At 46.0% G+C, this 21419-nt stretch overlaps 1 protein-coding gene and 1 non-coding gene across 2 annotated transcripts in view; one reads left to right on the top strand and one right to left on the bottom strand.

The window, feature by feature from the left end:
- The window catches only part of LOC119965108 (fibroblast growth factor receptor 4-like), an 87502-nt gene that overhangs the window by 32824 nt on the left and 33259 nt on the right, over positions 1-21419 (bottom strand). Inside the window, exons 3-8 of the mRNA XM_038795416.1 lie at positions 12647-12910; positions 10598-10687; positions 6128-6297; positions 2205-2328; positions 767-957; positions 327-465 (exon numbers count right to left, since the gene is read on the bottom strand). Of these exons, the coding sequence (XP_038651344.1) occupies positions 327-465; positions 767-957; positions 2205-2328; positions 6128-6297; positions 10598-10687; positions 12647-12910 (978 nt within the window). The remainder of the gene's footprint in view (positions 1-326; positions 466-766; positions 958-2204; positions 2329-6127; positions 6298-10597; positions 10688-12646; positions 12911-21419) is intronic.
- On the top strand, positions 7886-7957 carry trnag-ucc. Its single transcript has one exon. It is a non-coding gene; the product is annotated as a tRNA-Gly (tRNA).

The following is a 21419-nucleotide window of genomic DNA, read 5'->3' as shown; positions in this document are numbered from 1 at the left end:
ACTCCCACCTAGTACTAGCAGCATTTGTAAACTCCCTCACTGCACGAACATTGTGTGCTTTAGTCCTTGGGCTCATGTCTCCTTTTCTGCTACACTGGCTATTGTTCTGTGGTCACCCCCCCCCCCCCCCCCCCCCCCCCAATGTTCCAATGTTTAAATCGAGTTGTAGGAGTTAAAATTACCTGGGATGTCGGGATGAAGTCTCTGCTGGGCTTTCCATCTGATCTCCATCCCACCCCAAGTCAAAATCGATCCTTTAAGCACACACCTGAGTGTTCACCTCCTGTTTCAACTGATTCATACTGATCCCATCCAATAGTACGTACCTGGTAAAACTGTCAGCCATGCTGAATGGTAAGAGATCCCAATAGAATTGCCTGCCAAGCAGGTGTACTTTCCAGCATCCTCAAATGTGACATTATGTAAGTAGAGGACTTCGATTTCAGTGCTATTAATATCAGCAGTCTGTGAAGAGAGGAAATATAAATGAACTAGTTTAGGAATAATATTCTACATAGGGCAACATACATAAACTTTGTTCTGCAGGTGCATAGTATTGGATTACAGGGAGATGAAACAGGAAATAACTTAGTTATTCAAGTCTATAATAGCACTGTTTGTGCCAAAATAACAGCAATGGCACGCTACTGTAAAGATCATTTGAGAACCAGCTTGTCCACTAAGTGTACCTCAATTGATTGGTTAGAAACAGCTTTAAATTGGTTAGAGTCCATAAAATGATCCGTTTGTTGGCCCACATACATACCTTTAAAACCTGGACGTAAGGAACCTCATCTGGTCCATATTTACTGCCGTTCACCTCCACATGTTTGAGCCACTGGATGTGAGGCTGGGCATCACTGAAAACTCTGCAATGGAATTCTACATTGCTTCCCACTACCACAGATTTGTTAGCTGGCAGCCCAACTTGCAGGATAGGTCGATGAGGAGACCTTTCTGTGGACAGAAGTTACTGTATACATATTACATGTATAAATATATACATACATACACACACAAATACAGTTCAGGAACTACTAATACTTAAGCCCTTGTTTATTTTTGTCTCTGCATTTGTTTAGCTGATTGTCCTCAGTCATCCTCAGACTACTCTTAACAGGACGAAAATGATACTATTGCTGCATTCTTAGTTTCTTGCCCACTGTTTATTTGTGTTGCGAATCATAACAGAACCTGTCTGGCTCCTTCCATTCTTCAAATAATTTCCAGGCAGAACTTGTCAATATTAATTCCCCATGGTAGATAGATATGGTGGACAGATAAACAAGCAATGTAACATGGAGGATCAGAACAGCTCATAATGGGTTTCATTATTCCAGTTAACATCGTAGTGACCTTTCATGTTCCTTTGAAGTTTTGTTATGCATAGAGATCATGGTCAAACCCTACACTGACTCTAATTGCACCACTAATAACATCTTAGGTCAACCAGAAACATCATATCGGCTCAGATCCAAAGTCAACCACAGCCAAGTCCAACAAAAACACCTGGCTTTCATGGAAATTTCCCAATCAGTTGTAGACTTTTACTTCTGTTCGATTCTTATCAGTATTTGGCATTTAGATACAATTGAGCCAATATTCCACAAGCAAAAATCTGCCATTATCAGAATCGTAACAATTGCCGCCTTTTTGCCTATAATTACCTGACTCTAAATTGAAGATTTTTTTCATGCAATTGCGTTCATTCCATTTTGGTGGCACGATGCTTAGTTTAAACATAATGAGTGAAACAAATGCACCCTAATATGGGTTTGTTATACAGACTGGCTTGGACTTTCAGCCACAATTTTAATATTCTGAAATACCATGAACTTGGAGTGCAAAAGATCCGAGCATTTACTCCTGATGTTTGTAAAGAGCATTGAAGCTGAAAATCCAAACCATTATATGTGCAGCAATCTCCAGAAGATCAAAGCATAGAAATTACTGTTGCTGATAATAGTGGAGAAATGTTTAGTCTGTCGAATTGGAATTCCTCTGTTATCTATTTTAATGGAAGTATAGAGCATTTATATTAGAGCAATGCAACACAAGTATTCTGAGTAACTTCTCATTGTAGAATGTTTCAAAATAATTATCAGTACTAACAGGAGTAAGAAGCAAGGTTCATAAGGTATGTGTTTTATTATCTCTCCCAATTCCCATATCAGCTGCTTCTCCCTGAATCATTCCAGCCTTACCCAACACCTCCAGTTGGTAACTGTGATTAATGCTGCCAAACTTGTTCTCCACCACACAGGTATAGTTGCCACGGTCAGATGGTACAACGCTCTCCATCACCAAGCTCCAACGCTGATGGCGTAGCTGAGAGGATAAATGAAATTAAAAATTTGAAAACCCGTGAAAAGGCAAACAATCTTGTGAAATGCTCTAAAAAAGTGAATTGAGTACAGACAAGGAATCTAAAACTTTCTGGACGGCATTGCTTGTCTACATGTTTACTTTATCAGTGAGTCTGGATTAAATTCAATTGATCAGAAAGGATTATTGTGTACATGCAAATTCCATGTCTGATTAGTCCGTATTTGTTGGCTTTCTGCCAAGGAAAATTTGCTTAACATTTAACCTTTCAGATTTGATTTTGCAGTGACTTTTAGGATAATGTATAATCATGTTGGTCACAGTGACATCATGTGTAAGTGATGCGATCATATGTTTTCAGGTGATGTTATCAAGGTTTGCCAAACAGATTTTCCTGAAGACAATGTCCCTTTAGCTTCAATAGTATTTGCTAAGGCAACATGACCATTAGTAATTTCTGGAAAATCAAAAGTTAACCGATTCAGGCAGACAGTTAAGATCTGACAGGTCTCCCAGGCTCAGCCAGATCCAATTCAAGGATGTCCACAGGGCCCACATGACAGTGGCCCGGATGAGTAGATTCTTTGGGGTAGAGGACAGGTGTGCAAAATGTGCGGGAGGACCAGCAAACCATGTTCATGATTTCTGGGCGAGTCCAAAACATAGGCGATGCGATTCTCCGCTCCCCACGCCAGGTGGGAGAATCGCGGGAGGGCCCCCCGACTAATTTCACGACCCCCTGGCGCCTCCCGCGATTCTCCCACCCCCTGCTCGGAAGAATCGGCGGTTGCCGTTTTTCACGGCGACCGGCGATTCTCCAATCCGGATGGGCCGAGCGGCCTGCCGTTCGCGACCGGTTCACCGCGGCGGCAACCACACCTGGTCGCTGCCATTGTGAAATCGCCATGAGATGCCCGTTTTGGGGCTTGTAGGGGGCCTGGTGGGGAATGAGCACCACGACTGTGCTCGGGAGGGGACAGGCCCGCGATCAGTGCCCGCCGATTGTCGGGTCGGCTTCTCAATCGGACGTACTATTTCCCCTCCGCCGCCCCGCAAGATCAACCCGCCACATCTTGCGGGGCGGCTGAGGGGAAAGATGGCAACCGCGCATGCGCGGGTTCGAGCTGTCAGCCATCGTGACGTCAGCCGCGCATGCGCGGGTTGGAGCCGGCCAACCTGCTCATGCGCGGCTGACGTCACTCTCGGCGCGCCGCCTGGCGGCCGAGAGCTACGGAGCACCGCTCCTAGCCCCACCTGGAGGGGAGAATAGGGGGCGAGGAGCAGCCTCCGAGGCCGTCGTGAAACTCGGCCGAGTTCACGACGGCCCTCCCGATTTTTCCCGGGAGGGAGAATTCCGCCCAGGGGATATTGGCAGGGGTTTGCGGATGTCATGTCCAGAGTATTGAAAACAAGGGTGGCAATGAGTCCAGAGGTGGCAATTTTTGGGGTTTCGGAGGACCCGAGAGTCCAGGAGGAGAAATAGGCAGATGTTCTGGCCTTTGCTTCCCTGGTAGCTCGGAGATGGATACTGCTAGCTTGGAGGGACTCAAAGCCCCCGAAGTTGGAGACCTGGCTAACTGACATGGCGAGCTTTCTCAGCCTAGAGATGATTAAGTTCGCCTTGAGAGGGTCACTGTTAGGGTTCGCCCGGAAGTGGTGACCATTCATGGACTTCTTCGTGGAGAATTAATTGTCAGCAGGAAGGGTGGGGGGGGGGGGGGGGGTTAGGGTAGCGTAGAATAGGGGGTCAATTAGGCGGGTCTTGGCGGGATGGGAGTCAGTGATTGCACTATGTTTATTGTTCTTTGTACATTGTTTTATACTGTTGTTGTTTGTAATGCCAAAAATACCTCACTTAAACTTTTTTTTTAAAAGGTCTGACAGCTCTCATGCTGAAAGGCTGTTAGGGATTTGTCCTCAACCCCATCTCCCCCACTCCCCCAAACCCATCTGATTCCTGCACTGGATTAAGATTTGGGCGATGGAAGCTGAATATTTCATTCTGTTTTACAGCATTCATGTCTGGCCTTATTCTCGCCAAGAAAGAAACTTAGTGTTATATTGTTTCCTCAGGGCATTCAGGGTGTCTTACAACCAAGAAGATAGTTTCTGTAAAGTAAGCAAACACAGCAGCCAATTTGTGCCCAATAAGATTTTTCAAACAGACATGAATTAGTTAAGTGACCAGTATCTTGTTTTTAATGATTTTGACTGGAAGAGTACCCTGCTCTTCTCCAAATACTTTATTGGAACAGGAAGACAGACTTTGTTTTAATGTTCATTTGAGTAAGGCACCGCTTCTTCAGTATTACTCCCAAATGTCATTCAGATTCCAACAGATTACAATTCAAAGGCAGAATTTAAATACAGAGGTTGATAAATATTCTTTGAAGATCATGAGGGACCTAGACAGACCACCAGGAATTTGACATATATACATAACAATTATGCCAGCCATACATTCTTTCATCCTTTTGATATATCTATTCTTTCTCCATAAACCATTTAACCAGGTACCATACCCCACTAAACCATTGTGATTCAAAATTTGTTGGCAAAATTCACGAGTCCACCAGAGATCAGGTGCATAACCCTCCCCCAACTGATCCATAAAGGAAAGCGATATGAAGGCTTCTAAAGCAATATTATTCTGACCCTTCTTGTTTTCTTAAATGCATTGCTTTCATGTAACACAACCCTACGTAATTAATATTGTATTTCAAGCCCGTTGAGAGTTCCTACATTACAACGACACTGAAATTGGCATTGCAGAGTTAGTACATAGCTAAGCTCCAGTATAAAAGTTTTACCATCTCAATGACCCACCTGGGACATTGCCAGCGATAGTGTGAATATCGCATTAAAGAAAATGGTTTATATGAATAATAAATTATCAAAAAGGAGCGATATATGATGCTTTCCTTATATGTAGGAGACTGCCAACAGAGGAGGAGCCAGAAAAAAGAGTGAGAGTTTGGCAGCTTTAGATTTTTTCTAGGAAGTTAAGAACATGTCTGAGATGCGTTTATGGGCAAAGATTCAAAATCAGGGCTGACAGAATTGGTAAAGTTGCTTAAAAGTGTTCTAGAATCAATATATTCTGTTATAAATACACCTTCCTGTTGGCTCAGTTAATAATCGCTTATTGTCACAAGTAGGCTTCAATGAAGTTACTGTGAAAAGCTGCTAGTCGCCACATTCCGCCTCCTGTTCAGGGAGGCTGGTACGGGTATTGAACCCACGCTGCTAGCATTGTTCTGCATTACAAGCCAGCTGTTTTGCCCACTGTGCTGAAGAGATATTGGCTTGAAGTACTGAGCTGGGTCACTGTCTGTGCAGAGTTTGCACGTTCTCCCCGTGTCTGCGTGGATTTCCTCCGGGTGCTCGGGTTTCCTCCCATAGTCCAAAGACGTGCAGGTTAGGTGGATTGGCCATGATAAATTGCCCTTAGTGACCAAAAAGGTGAGGATGGGTTATTGGTAATGGGGATAGGGTGGAAGTGAGGGCTTAAGTGGGTCGGTGCAGACTTGATGAGCCGAATGGCCTCCTTCTGCACTGTATATTCTATGTATGCACTCTCAGTAGTGTGGCCTAAGGTTGTGGTTTCGTGACCCTCTACACTTGAATGCATTATGATGTATGTATGTCAAATTCCTGGTAGTCTGTCTAGGTCCCTGGTGATCTAGAAAGAATATTTATCACCAGCAGTACTTAACTTCAGACTTTAAACTGTGATCATTCTGAATCTGAATGAACCCTTAACCCCAGCATTATGTTGCAAATGGGTGAATGTGAGATTTACCTTAATGCCTCCGATCCGCTGCTCTCCCCTGAACTCCCTGCCATTCTTCAACCAGCGTATGGTGGGATTGGGATTTCCGGCAGCAGGGCAGCGAAATTTCACTGTATTTGCAGCTGGGACCACATGAAGGTGTTTCTCCATACGCTCGAAATGTGTCCAGTAAGGTGTTCCTGGGTGTGAGAAAGGGAAACCAGGAAGGAGTGCATTAGACAATAATAGACTTGTGTGTATTCTGGTAATGAGAAATACAGATCAAATTTAAATTGTAATTATGTGGAACACAACCACTGTTTGGTAAGAAACTTTAGAGCTGGATCAGTGTCTCTGGACAATTATGGACAAGAGGGAAAACTGATCCTGCACTCCTGGTGGGAGCTCTACTAGAAGAGAATGTAGATTGGAGAATTGGCACGAAGTATTAAACCTATATCGCTGACCTGCACTCACTTTGAACAAGGCTCCATGCAGGTAGCGCAGATCAGTCAATTTAACCTATAGGATTTGAGAAATACTTAATGTTTATTTAATCAATTCATTCTGATGCTCAAGGCAGATTGAAATGGTTGAATACCCTTCATTAAGAGTAGAAAGAATGATTTTGTTACAGTATATATTTGTAGCACATGTTTTGATTGAAAGCCCACTACAGAAAAACTTTCATGCAAAAAATAAAAGCATTTAAACTTATATTGCACCTTTCCCATCCTCGGGACATCCCTTAACTCTTCTCAATGAATCACTTTGGAAATTAAGCGATTTGTTGTGTGGGCAAACATGGAAGTCAATTTTCATACAGCAAGCTCACAAAAATGGTTAGGAAGTAAATGACCAATTTACTTCCTAATTGGAATAAACGTTGGCCAGTACACCAGGAGAAGTCCCCTGCTCACCAAGACCCAGGTGAACTTTGCTGCTATCCTTCAAAAAACATAATGGGAGGGCAGCACGGTGGCCTAGTGGTTAGCACAACCGCCTCACGGCGCTGAGGTCCCAGGTTCGATCCCGGCTCTGGGTCACTGTCCGTGTGGAGTTTGCACATTCTCCCCGTGTCTGCGTGGGTTTCGCCCCCACAACCCAAAAATGTGCAGAGTAGGTGGATTTGCCACGCTAAATTGTCCCTTAATTGGAAAGAATAATTGGCTAATCTAAATTTAAAAAAAAAAACATAATGGGACTTTTTATCATCATATGACATCAAATGGGATTCATTACCGAGCCCTTTAAATGGCCTCCCAGACCTGGACAAGGAGTTCCATTAGTCCTGGCTGGGACACTTGCGTTTTTGCCATGGGTGAGGCTTTACTTTCGAGTTCAGAATAAATCTGTTTAAATCTTCCTCTTCGTGCCTCCTGGGTTACTACACTGGCGATAAGGAGCAAGAACGGGATTCTGGACAGCTCTGCTTGAAAAAAAGAAACAAAACTACCTGTGGCAAGTAAACGTACAAAGAGAACCCGGAAATGCTACTATTTGGGAAACTCAAGCCATATGGAGGACGGGCATGGAGGATTGGCCGCAGTACACTGAAAGAATGTGCTATTTATTTTGTGCGAATGGCATAGAGGGTGGCGATCGACTAAAGGTGATCATTTAGACCTCTTGCAGAGCTCCAACACTAGCATCATTAAGAGTTTGACTTACTCGGCAACCCTGGACTCAAAAACCTTTAATGAACTGGTAGAATTAGTGGCAAACCACTGCAGTCCAAGGCCAATGGTAATTCTCCAGCTCTACAGGTTTAATATCCATAATGAGTGAGCGATGGTGGTATAGTGGTGAGCATAGCTGCCTTCCAAGCAGTTGACCCGGGTTCGATTCCCGGCCATCGCAATAACAAATTCGAAACTTTTGGGGCAGCACGGTGGCCTAGTGGTTAGCACAACCGCCTCACGGCGCTGAGGTCCCAGGTTCGATCCCGGCTCTGGGTCACTGTCCGTGTGGAGTTTGCACATTCTCCCCGTGTCTGCGTGGGTTTCGCCCCCACAACCCAAAAAATGTGCAGAGTAGGTGCATTGGCCACCCTAAATTGCCCCTTAATTGGAAAAAATAATTGGGTAATCTAAATTTATAAAAAAAAAAAAAAAAAAAAAAAAAAAAATATCCATAATGGAATTCCTGACCAGGCTTAGGAAACTGGCAGAACACTGTGCATATGGGTCATCCCGGCTGGAGATGTTAAGGAACCGACTGGTCTGTGAGATAAACAACATCACGACACAGAGAAATCTATTTGCAGAACCCGCCCCGGACCTCAAGTGAGCCATAGAACTGGTGCTATCCCAGAAAAATGCTGAGAAAGAGGCCAAGAAACTTCAAGGTTGAATCGACTGCAGCATGCTCAACGTCGGATGACCCACCCGTATCGAAAACCTGGGCCCCCCATAGAAAGCACCTCACCACTGTTCACCACTCAGCCATGGCATACAAGGATACGGGTCGACATCCGCGAAACCCCAGAATGTTGGGGAAGCTTCCCCAGCAGACTTCGGGGAACAGTTACAAGTACCTGCAGCCGAAGGATACACCCATGGCATGTCTGCCAGAATCGTCAGTACGCGTATCATCCAGACTGGAAGCCAAAACCACCTCAGGACCAGGTCTTTCAAATCCACCAGCCCGAACAGAACAAACTGATGCAGCTGAACTGTATTATCAGCCCCAAAAGATCCCCAATCAACATTAAACTCATGGTCAATGCTCACCCCCTGGAAATAGAAGTGGACACAGGATCCACTGTCTCCAATACAGGGGAACAGACCTGCAGCACATCCGTGCGGGCATCGTGCCCTGGGCCTGCGAGATACCAGGGCCAGGCTGGCCAGGTACATGGGGGAGCCTCTACAAATTGTAGGAACCGCCATGACCCCAGTCACCCATGGGCAGCAGATGGTCCAACTCCCCCAATAGTCGTACATGGACCAGGACCCAGTCTCCAGGCTAGAGACTGGCTGCAAATATCCGATTGGACTTGGTAGCAGATTTTCTAAATGCAAACCAGCGGCCCATGCAAAATCATTGGGAAATATCCCAAGGTATTTCTGGAAGCCCTCTACAAAATCAAAGGAGCAAGACCAGGAGGCCCTATCTAAGTACTTCAGAGCGCGACTAGCCCCTGATGCCTTGCTCAGCAAGGTAGAGATCGAACTTTGGGTGACTGGAGAGCTTTGGCATCATACACCTAGTACTTTTTACAGATTGAGCAGCGCCAGTACTCCCAGTACTAAAGCCCAACAAGTCAGTCTGCCTTTGTGGAGACTATAAATTAACTGTCAACAGAGCCTCCTGCCATAACAGTACCATCTGCTACGTATCGAAGACCTCTAAACAAAACTGACTGGAGATCACACGTGGGATACCGTACGACAACGGGACCCTCTTCAGCAGCGTAGAATTCCAAGCATTAGCGAAGACCAATGGGATGAAACACATCCGAACGGCACCATGCCACCCACCATTGGAGTGAGGGGGAGGACCTGGACCTGGGGAGAGGGGTGATAACCCTCACGAGGACCACGGGAAATCACTTAACGATTTCCCCGTGAGGCTTGTGGTGTACGAGTTCTCATGGTAACGGGTGGAGGCCTGCCCAGCTGGGACTCATTAACGAGCCTTTTAAATGCCATCCTAGACCTAGACTGGCAGTTCCGTTAGTTCCAAGCTGGGACACTTGTATTGTACCCGAGTGTGGCTTTAATTTTGAGTTCAGAATAAATCTGTTCAAACCTTCCTCTTTGTGTCTCCTGTATTACTACACTGAGTCAATTCTTTTAACCTGATTTTATGAACTCTGTTTAAGAGAAACTCAACAATAACATCAAACACTAACCATTTGAAACACTCTCCAAAGCAATTGCGCATTCCTAAACATTCCTACTTAATCAGCTGTACAGTAATTGACCCAATTAACTGGACTGGGAATTCCTGTGGCAATTAGGCTACACATTTTACAGTAGACTGATCCTCAGCGACTGAACAATTATAGCAAAAACAAATTGCCACCAAAGAATACTCAGAGCAGTTTAACTTGAGAGCCTACTGGTTGGTTCGAGGATCACTCAATTGCTTCTCCCAAGTTACAGAGGGGCTGTAAGATGTGTGGTTGAAAATCACATTGTCTCACTGTCACAATAAACTCATAATTCTTCGTCCCACATTCAGCTATTAATCAATATGCAAACCAAAACTAGGTTGTTACACTGCAGCTTAGCATTACTCTCTACTTGATGATGTGGATGATAGCCCATTTGGGTCTTAGCTAGTGAATCTAACCAAGCTAATTCGAGCCCTTCCTCTCCCAATCATCAGTGAAATGATGGAAGAAGTCATCAATAATGTTAAGCAATAACAAATTTACCAATAGAAAAACCTGTTCACTGATGCTCAACTCCAGACCCTTTGATCTCATGACGTATGTGTGTGTATGTGTGTATGTGTGTGTGTTATTAAAAGGAGCACATCTAAATCACTGACCTTTCTGAGGATAAGAATGACCATCATTGGATTCTGGAGCTGAATCTTCAGATCCACCATCTTCGTCATCATCACCAGAGGACAATGAATCTGAAATGATTAATGTCGGGGACGTTAGGCCTCATGGAACCCAACCTGGGATTTCATACGTTACTCACTCCAGTCTAGATTTTACGGAATACATTGTGGTAACTGCGACAAAGGAGCTCAGTTGGTTATATTTATTGATATGCGATAGGTTAACTCTCTTACTCCAAAAGGGACCCATTACTGGTGGGAATCTCAATTCCCTCTTACGGTAGTGGACTGCTACTAAGGAAATGGGTGGCAGACACACAGTAAATAGCGTTTCCAAGTAACCATTCTTCATGCATGTGTAGGATGAGAGGGTCTGGATGCTGTTCAAATGGGATGCATATCACAGCTCAATGTTCCACCCTGTCCTCACATTAATTGTGCCTACATGCACTTCACAGAAGGGGTTGCTTTCTGTACTGGGTATGCTTTGTGTCCTGCATCAATCCTGTATCAGGACTGATATCAGCTGGAATTTTTGTGAAGACTTGTGAGCTGAATTTGAATTTTACAATCTGAATTGTGCCTAATTTTCCAGAATTCACCTGCATTTCACTATAAAATGAAATCAGACATACTTGTGGAATAATTTTCCTTAGCTTCTAACAGTTTGCATTCAGTTGTATTGACTATATAATTATACCATAATAGTACAATGTTATACTATGTACACTCAATGTATTGCACATGTATTTATGTGATCAAACACGATCTTTGTATATATTATTAAAATTGGCACATCTGTTGCATCTTCCCATAAAAATACAAATTAAACAGTTCCTTATGAGGCATCCCATTCCAAAATGTATAGCCTCATGCCGATTGTTTGTACCTTATTTGCTAAGTTTTAACATTGTAGGTGTCAAATCCTGCCCATAATAAATTGTGGTTACTTTATTTTTTAACGCAAGAGGCAATTCTGTACAAATAGGATATTCAATCCTGAATCCTAAATTTCATTCTATAAAATAGCTAAAGGCGGCACTTTGAGCCCTCCCGAATAAACATGTACAAACAGTGTACATGATGAACTTGTTGTTCTTGCACACCTGAATTCCATCAGGACGTTTGGTTAAATTAGTCTGCCTGGGCCTGGCATAGAAATTAAAAGAAGCCCATTTGTTTTTATATAAATTTAGATTACCCAATTCATTTTTTCCAATTAAGGGGCAATTTAGCGTGGTCAATCCACCTCGCCTGCATATCTTTGGGTTGTGGGGGCGAAACCCACGCAAACATGGGGAGAATGTGCAAACTCTATACGGACAGTGACCCAGAGCCGGGATATAACTGGGACCTCGGCACCGTGAGGCAGCAGTGCTAACCACTGCGCCACCGTGCTGCCCAACAGAAGCCCATTTTATTCCAGATTGGAGGGTCAGCATTTCAAATACATAAAGGAGATTTAAATTATATTCCCCAAGCCACCAACAAAAAAAGGGGGGGGAGGGAGAAGATGGGGGAAATCACATGTAAAAAGCTGTGTAAATCAGAACTGACTTTATTTCTAAATATCAGACACACTTGAGCCGTTACTCTGTAAAAACTGGAAAATATCAATAAAAACACTTCAAAAGAAAATTATATTCCCCAGTATTTATACTGAATTGTTGTCCACTCAGAGATGGAGACATATACCCATCAATGGTTCAAATCCATGAACAGCCGTTAACAATAATTCAATTGCACTACCTCATGCTCGATGCTAGGAAAGTCTCGAACCCTTAGCATCGTGCTGCATCTATTTTTTTAATTTATGAACTTGAACTAAAGTGCAGAACATCATCAAGACTGTAAAACATTAGAAAACAACTTAGCTAAATAAGAAGTAGTGATTAAGCAATATTTAAAGTCATGCACAGAATATGGTACTATATGCTGTGTGGCACAAACATGCTTTCTGTAAGAAAAGATAGTTATTAACATCTGGGTGTAGATATCAAAGACTTTACTGAATAGAATTAAAAGTTGTACCTGCAACAGTCACTGTGAAATTCTTTAGAATCTCGCCTGTTCCACGTACCACACAAAGGTATAGGCCAGAATCATCGTACGCCATCTCTACAATTTCCAGAACCTTCTGGCCGACATGAACCCTGTCATCGGAGAGGATTTGCTTGTCTTCTTTGTACCAGTTGATGTTCACAGATCGATTGGTGTCACATGTTAACTTGAGTCCATCACCAAGATTTAGGAGGATGTGATCCTGGGGTTCTGCAGTTTCACTGCCAAACAATACTAGAGAGACAGAAAATTAAAATTTTAAATATTTATTTTTTAGAAAATTGAAACATTTGTAATTTTCACAGTTTAACACATTAACATTTCTTAAACAACCACGCGGGCCGACACACGCAAAACACCTAAAAGAACAAAAAACAGAAAACAACGTCCTCTATACCCCTGCCCTATTCCCTAATTACCCGTATACTAAGTTGCCTGTCCTTATCTAACATTGCCATGCCTCATGTTTTCCTCCCACCCCCTTTTCCCCTCCCCCTCTTACTGCTGACGTTCAATTTTCCTTGAAGAAATCGATGAACGGCTGCCATCTCCGGGCGAATCCCTGAGTTGATCCTCTCAAGGCGAACTTGATTTTTTTTCCAGACTGAGAAACCCTGCCATATCGCTGACCCACACTCCTGACTTCGGGGGCTCCGAGTTCTCCATCCCAGCAAAATCCATCTCCGGGCCACCAGGAAGGAGAAGGCTCGGACATCGGCCGCCCTTCCCCCCCCCACCCCCCACCTTGGCCCCCGGATCTTCCGATACCCCAAATATTGCCAGTTCCGGATTCGCAGTTACCCTCCCTTCAAGGACGTCTGACATAACATCCGCAAATCCCTGCCAGAATCCCCTCAATTTCGGACATGCCCAAAACATATGTACATGGTTCGCCGGGATACCCCCACACCGCCCATATCTGTCCTCCACCTCCTCAAAGAACGTGCTTATCCAGGCTACCATCATTTGGGCCCTGTGGACCACCTTGAACTGAATCAAGCTAAGTCTAGCACAGGCCGAAGATGAATTAAATCTCCCCGTGTTGCATGGGTTTCGCCCCCACAACCCAAAGATGTGCAGGGTAGGTGGATTGGCCACGCTAAATTGCCCCTTAATCGGAAAAAATTAATTGGGTACTCTAAATTTCTTTTAAAAAGTAAAGCCTCCCAGCTCGCACCCTTGCAGGATGCCGCTTCCACTCGCTCCCAAACTGACCCCTCCCCCACTACCCACTTCCTGGCCATCGATATGTTGGCCGCCCAGTAATAGTTAATAAAGCTCGGGTGGCCAAGCCTCCCTCTCCGCGACCCAGTTCCAGGAGTGCCTTCTTCACCCTCGGGGTTTTACCCACCCACACAAAACCCGATATCACCGCGTTCATTTTCCTGAAAAAAGCCTTTTGGACAAAAAACGGAAGACATTGAAAAAAGAAGAGCAATCTCAGAAGGACCGTCATCTTCACTTTCTGGACGTTTCCCGCCAGCGGGAGCATGTCCCATCTGCGGAAGTCCCTTTTCGTTTGATTGACCGTTTTGCCCAGATTTTACTTATGAAGCTGTCCTCAATCCTTAGCCCTTGAATCCCCAGATGTCTAAAACACCTCTCAGCCACTTTAAACGGTAGCTCCTTCAGTCTCCTTTCCTGCCCCCGGATCAAGATCACGAACATCTCGCTCTTTCCCATATTTAACTTGTAGCCTGAAAATCGCCCAAATTCTCCTAGTATCTCCAAGATTTCGGCCATCCCCCCGACCGGGTCTGTGACATAGAGCAGCAAAACGTCCGCATGGAGAGAGACCCTGGGCGCGATTCTCCGCTCCCACGTGGCATCGGGAAGGCCGTCGTGAACTCGGCTGAGTTTCACGACAGCGTCGGAGGCCGCTCCTCGCTCCCTGTTTCCCCCCCCCCCCCCCCCTCTCCCAGGGGGCTAGGAGCAGCATTGTGAAAAACTCGGCCGCTGGGCCTTGACGCTTGCGTCAAAGCGGCGCGCCAATAATGAAGCGACGGCGGCGCCTAAGTGACGTCAGCCGCGCATGCGCAGCTTGGCCGGCTCCAACCCGCGCATGCGCGGTTGCCATCTTCCCCTCCGCTGCTCCACAAGATGTGGTGGCTTGATCTTGCGGGGCGGCGGAGGGGAAAGAGTGCGTCTCTCGGAGTAGCCGGCCTGACGATTGGTGGGCACCGATCGCGGGCCAGTCCCCTCCCGAGCACAGCCATGGTGCTGAATCCCCTCTCCGCCCCCCACAGGCCCCAAACTTACCTTTCGCGCTATGTTCACGCCGGCAGCGACCAGGTGTGGTTGCCGCCGGCGTGAACAGGTCGGGAACGTCAGGCCGCTCGGCCCATCCGGGCCAGAGAATCGCCGGTCACCGTGAAAAATGGCGAGCGGCGATTCTCCGAGCGGGGGGTGAGAGAATCGCGGGGGGTGCCAGGGCGTCATGATTCACCCGCCCCTCCCGCGATTCTCCCACCCGGCATGGGGAGCGGAGAATCGCGCCCCCTGTGCTCCACCCCCCCCTCATCATCCCCCGCCAGGCATTCGATACTCTAAGGGCCATTGCTAAGGGCTCTATGGCCAGTGCAAACAGTAATGGGGAGAGTGGGCATCTCTGCCTTGTCTTGAAATTTTAAATATGACATGACTCATGGTCAATTGCTTCAAATTCTCTCTCTCACTTCTGAATCTATCCTAATCTTATTAAACATCTAGTACATCCAGTCTAAAGAAAAATCTACTGTTTAGATATCACTTTTTTCTAAAATAGTTTGGTATCACTTTTTTCTGTTATAACAAGTCTCTTTTTATAATAGACACTATTAAAGCAAACTTGTCACATTCATTGTTTAGATAAATTGGGCAGAATTTTCCATTTTGTATGCAGAGTGTAGCAGCGGGTGGGAAAAACGGTGTTGAAGCCGCTGGCCCCAACGGTTAGCTTTCTCTGCCATAAGGCTCGGAATTTGGTTTTAAAAACTTGAAGGGGCGGGTCCCATAACATCATGCTGGTGGCCCCGCAACTTAGAACTTTAAAAGATCATGGCGCCATTTATAAAAGGCCGCCCTGGTACATAAAGGTTAGAATGGAGCCCCACAACGGTCCGTCCGTCCCCACCACCCACCTGCAGCCTTGCCCCCAGGTACTGTCCCTGGGAATGTCCTCTCAACACTGACCAATTGGTATAGAGCGTATGAGGGGCCATGAGGATGAGTGGGAGACATGAGATAGCATGGGTTGGGGAATGTGTGAGGTGCAAGGTAAGGGCTGTATTTTATTTTATTGTTTTTTTATACAGTTGACAAAGACCCGATCGCCAAGGCTGACTTTGTGCTCCCAACCTGGGGGCGAAAATACAGGTTCTAATATACAGTGTCAACTCTTCAAAAGTCACAAATCAAGCATATTACGCCATCACCTCCACCCATTGCTTTCTAAGTGAAACCTTTTTCCCTCCTCCCACTGTTGATAAACACAAGCTGTGTGTTTCTCTGCAGCACGTCGTTCGCTGGCGGTGCCATTTTCTCTTCCCGCCGCTGTCAATTGGATTTCCCATTGAAGACATCCCACACTGCCGGGAAACACACGGGCGGAGATGCACTGCTGGTGGGAACAGAGAATCCCAATGGCTGGAGAATTCCGGCCCAAGAATCCAAGCCCAACTTCAAATTTGACCCCCAGTTGTGGAAAGCCACAGCCTTGTCTTAGAGTTGTGCTAAATTGTAGGCTCCACCTCTGTAGTGCTGCCAGGTGGACTCCATGCTACCAAACTCCCATAGCCTCATTGCAGTTCTGTCAACTTCAACAGCCTAATTTCTGACTTGCCATGCCCTTCAAACATTCCCCAGTGCTAACAAGGTCCAGAACTGACCCCAAAGTGCAGCTAAATTACATTACATATCTACCTATGTCATACCATGTGCACCATACAGACAGAACCCTGATTAGATTATACCTGGAATACGACAGTCCTTAGGAGATATAACATACGTTTGGAAGGATGTATTGTCCTTGGAGAAGGTGCAATATAGATTTGCGAGAATGACACCCAGATTCCAAGGGTTAAGCTATGGGGAGATATTAAACAAATTAGGTTTGTTGGGCGGCATGGTAGCACAATGGGTAGCACTGTTGCTTCACAGCGCCAGGGACCCGGTTTGATTCCCGGCTTGGGTCACTGACTGTGCAAAGTCTACACATTCTCCCCGTGTCTGCGTGGGTTGCGTCCAGGTGCTCCGGCTTTCTCCAACGAGTCCCGAAAGCTGTGTTTGTTAGGTGAATTGGACATTCTCAATTCTGCCTCAATGTACCCGAACAGGCGCCGGAGTGTGCTGACTCGGAGATTTTCACAGTAACTTCACTGCAGCGTTAATGTAAGCCTACTTGCGACACTAATAAAGATTATTATTATTCCCTGGAATTTAGAAGGTGATTGAGGTTTTCAAGACATTAAAGAGAACAGATATAATAATAATCTTTATTAGTGTCACAAGTAGGCTTACATTAACACTGCAATGAAGTTACTGTGAAAATCCCCTAGTTGCCACACTCGGCACCTGTTTGGGTACACTGAGGGAGAATTCAGAATGTCCAATTCACCTAATAAGCACATCTTTCGGGACTTGTGGGAGGAAACCGGAGCACCCGGAGGAAACCCATGCAGACACGGGGAGAACGCGCAGACTCCGCACAGACATTGACCCAAGTCGGGAATCGAACCTGGGACCCTGGCGCTGTGAAGCAACAGTGCTAAGCACTGCGCTACCGTGCCGCCCCTAGGTAGATGGGGAGAAACTGTTTCCACCAGTTGGAGCATTGAGGGAGCATAGATTACAAATTAGAACCAGACCTAGCGGAGCTAAATTAGGAAACATTTCTGCACATAAAGCGTGGTAAGAGTTTGGAACCCGTTTTCACAAATGGAAATTGATGCTGGATCAATTGTTATCTTTAAACTGAGATTGAAGGGCAACACAGTGGCGCAGTGGTTAGCACTACGGCCGCACAGCGCCGGGGACCCGGTTCGATCCCAGCCCTGGGTCACGGTCTGTGTGGAGTTTGCATCTTCTCCCCGTTTCTGTGTGGGTCTCACCTCCACAACCCAAAAAGATGTGCAGGATAGGTGAATTGGCCATGCTTAATTGCCTCTTAATTGGGGAAAAAAAGAATTGGGCACTCTAAATGTATAAAAATAAATAAATAAACTGAGATTGATAGATATTTGTCAATCAGAGGTAATAAAGACTATGGGGCAAAGGCAGGTATAGACTGCAGATCACCCATGATCTCACTGTCCGTGCCTTTAATGTTGTAAGATACCATCTGGACAGCATTAATTTATTCATGTGCGCTCTGCCTTCCTCATTCAGAGGACAAAGAGTCAGGTCCCAATTAAGTTGACCTCCATCAGAACGGGAGTCAAACCTCCACTTTTGGCATTATTCTGAACTACATGCCAGCAATTTTGCCAAGCGAGCTAACCTCTGGGTAGAAAACTCATTCCTATAAGTTGCAGCATTGACCTAGGGAACCTGTTCAATACTGGGCAGAATGATGGCTTGAACCGATTAAATACCAGACAGATTATTGAGAATACTTGATACAGCACAATACCAGTCTGGGTGCATGCAGGGAATGCCTGAGTTGATACATCCTCTGAAAGGACAAAGATTTCTCCCAGATTTGACTAAAAAGCTGTGCCCTGTGTCGCTGATCCCTGTTATCCTGGATGAATTGTAGTGACAAAATCAGTGATTCTATGCACCAGGGTCAGTAATGAGGCTGAGGAATAATGAGGCACAGCCAAATCCAACAACAAACTCTATTCTTCGTGGACCATTCCACCCAAACAGGTGACACTAATTCCTGAGGAAATTCTTAGGATTTGTTATAGTCATTCTTCTCTTAAGTACCAAACACAAAACAGTAAGTATGTAATGTTGGCTGGGCTGTGTGACAGGCTGGAATCTGCAGCTCTATTTTACAGCTGTGTTGGATTAGACAAAACAGGACAGATGGAAGATTGTGAGAGGACTTGGGAATTTAGAGAATAAGTGAACTCACCAAATCTGAACTAATTCCAAGCTGATTCTAGTTCATATTCTGTATATTGTAAAATATGGAGAGTTTCATTATTCAATACGTAGTGCTAATTATGTCTAGTATCTTGCATTCCCTTTGTTTCACCTATCAGCCTAAGATGGACAATATCCTGTTCTCATAGTTTCTTCTGTCCTTCTGAATCTGATCCTTCACCACATAAGCAACACTCTCCTTAATCATTGCGAGTCCCATATCCTATATAAAGTCAAGGATTGTCTCACGTGGGGCAGTAGGATGGTGCAATGATTAGCACTGCTGCCTCACGGCGCTGAGGACCCGGGTTCAATCCCGGCCCAGGGTCACTGTCCATGTGGAGTTTGCATATTCTCCCCGTCTCACCCCCACAACCCAAAGATGATCAGGGTAGGTGGATTGGCCAAACTAAATTTCCTGTTAATTGGAAAACAAGAATAGAGTGGGTACTCTAAATTTTTTTTTTTTTTTAAAAGGATTGCTTCACATTCCTTGATAAGCTACGGGCAGAATTTGGTGCCCTCTTCATGTTTAGTAGCTGGGTACTTAATCAAATGGGGAGATGGTGGTTTAATAAGGACACAGGGGTTGGGATTCTCCAGCCCTGAACCAGGTTGGAGAATCCCCGGGCAACGCAATCGCGCCCCGGCGCCGACTTCCAGATTCTTCCCCATCAATTCCCGGGTGCGGCCGTGTCTCGCCGACGTGGGTTACTCAGGTCCCACATGGCGGAACCTGGAAAGTGTGCCTGCGGGGGTCGTCCTGGAAGGGGGTTGGGGGGGGGGGGGGGTGTGGGGGTTCCAACCACGGGGGGAGGGGGGCATGGTGGCCTGGCCCACGAACGGGGCCTCCCGATCGGCCGGCGGGATGGTTCCATGGGGGCCTATGTTCCTCCGCGCCGGGCCCCTGTAGGATTCTGCAGTATTGCCTAGGGGCCGGCATGGAGAAGGGAACCCCCACGCATGCGTGGAATCACGCTGGCTGTTCCGCGCTAGCTCGAGCTGCGAGGACCACTCCGGTGCCGACCTAGACCCCTAGGAAGGGGAGCATCCCCCATTATCGAGGACCGTTAATACCGGAGTGGTTAGCGCCGCTTTTCACGCCGGCGTGAGGACATAGCCCCATTATTGGAGAATCCTGCCCAGGGAATCCACACCGAATAAAACAAAGAAACGTAGTTTTATTTACACACAATATTTACACTGCCCAGGTTCCTCTTCTGGTCTGCACATTCTCCCTGTGTCGGCATGGGTCTCACCCCCACAACCCAAAAAAGATGGGACGGGTAGGTGAATTGGTCACACTAAATTGCTCTTTATTGGAAAGAAAGAATTGGGTACTCTTAAGTTTATTTTTTAACTGAGTTGCTTGCAGGCTCCCAGAGGGACTTCTCATTCAAAGGCATTCGGTGACTAATCAAGGGACCCTGCATCGGGGGAGGGGGGGGGGGGGGGGGAGCAGCTGGCGATTTCTCATTGCACCACCCCACCCCACAACTCCCTATCCCATCATTCACCTGTGTCCTGGGATCCAACAACAATCCTAGGTCTCGGGTGAATGTATGACAAGCAGCAACCAAACGTTCTGAGTGGCCCTGCTGTTTAAGAGGTGGTCTACTAAATGCCTGCGCGGCATTTAATACAGGCACTTAATACGTTGAAAATTTCCTAAAAGAGGTGGTACGGAGTGGCAGTTAGGGTTGTCAACCCTGGCTAGCCATATTGCAGGACGTCGGTGGAGGTGATATCACTAAAAACTGGGAGAACTGATGTCAAGGACGAGAATGAGGTGCAAACTAGAGAGAAAGCCTGTGACACTGAGTAAGAGGGAATTAACCTGTCTCAGCTAAATTCCACTGGTGAGTCTGAATAACTCCTTCCCCTGTCAGTTGCTCTCAGTGTTTGGCAATCCAAGCTACAGTCGGCTCCATCGCCACCAATTTGATCTGACACAAATTAATAATATTAGTAACACTAACTAATCACCATAACAGCACCAGTCCAGTTGCAGCAGCTAACTTTGGCTCATGATCAGCACCCTTACATCCAACTCCACACCACACGTGTGCATCCCCTCATCTGATTGGAGCACTGATCGAGTGGTTTGTGGGCCATTTGGATATTTCCATGAAGTGGCCTCTGTCGATGCCAAACCAAGCTTTTCAATGAGTAAGGGGGTAGGTTCCTGATTGAGGGAAGGTCAGCTGGTATCTGAATGCACACTGTGATTGGTTGAAGGCCAGGCCCAGACATCAGGAAGGTCAGGTGGTACCCGAGCCCGCTTTGTGATTGGCTTGGCTGCTGTTGCCAGGAGCAGAAATGCTCCTGGAATTCTTTGTTTTGCCTCCATGAAATTGAGGCCGATTCCTGGGGGCTCCCAGCCATTCCGGGAGGGTTAGTAGCCCTTGCGAGACCCCCTTTTCCTCTACAAATCAAGTCCCACATGTGTAAACTCAAGAGTCAGCTCTTTCTCAAGCAGCACATTCAAGTTTAAACATTCTCGCAATCAGTTAAGTTTTACAATTTTAGATCTTCAGGACAAAACTAAATTTCGGGAGTGTTTAAACTAGTTCAGCAGGGGGTTGGGATTGGGAACCTGAATTGTAGCTCCAGTACACAAGAAGCTGAGAGTAGTGAGGTCATGAGTAATGTTTCAAAGTTGCAGGAGTGTACC

The sequence above is a fragment of the Scyliorhinus canicula genome, chromosome 4 (assembly GCF_902713615.1).
Source record: "Scyliorhinus canicula chromosome 4, sScyCan1.1, whole genome shotgun sequence".
Taxonomy (NCBI): domain Eukaryota; kingdom Metazoa; phylum Chordata; class Chondrichthyes; order Carcharhiniformes; family Scyliorhinidae; genus Scyliorhinus; species Scyliorhinus canicula.
This window is presented reverse-complemented; position numbering and strand designations above follow the sequence as displayed.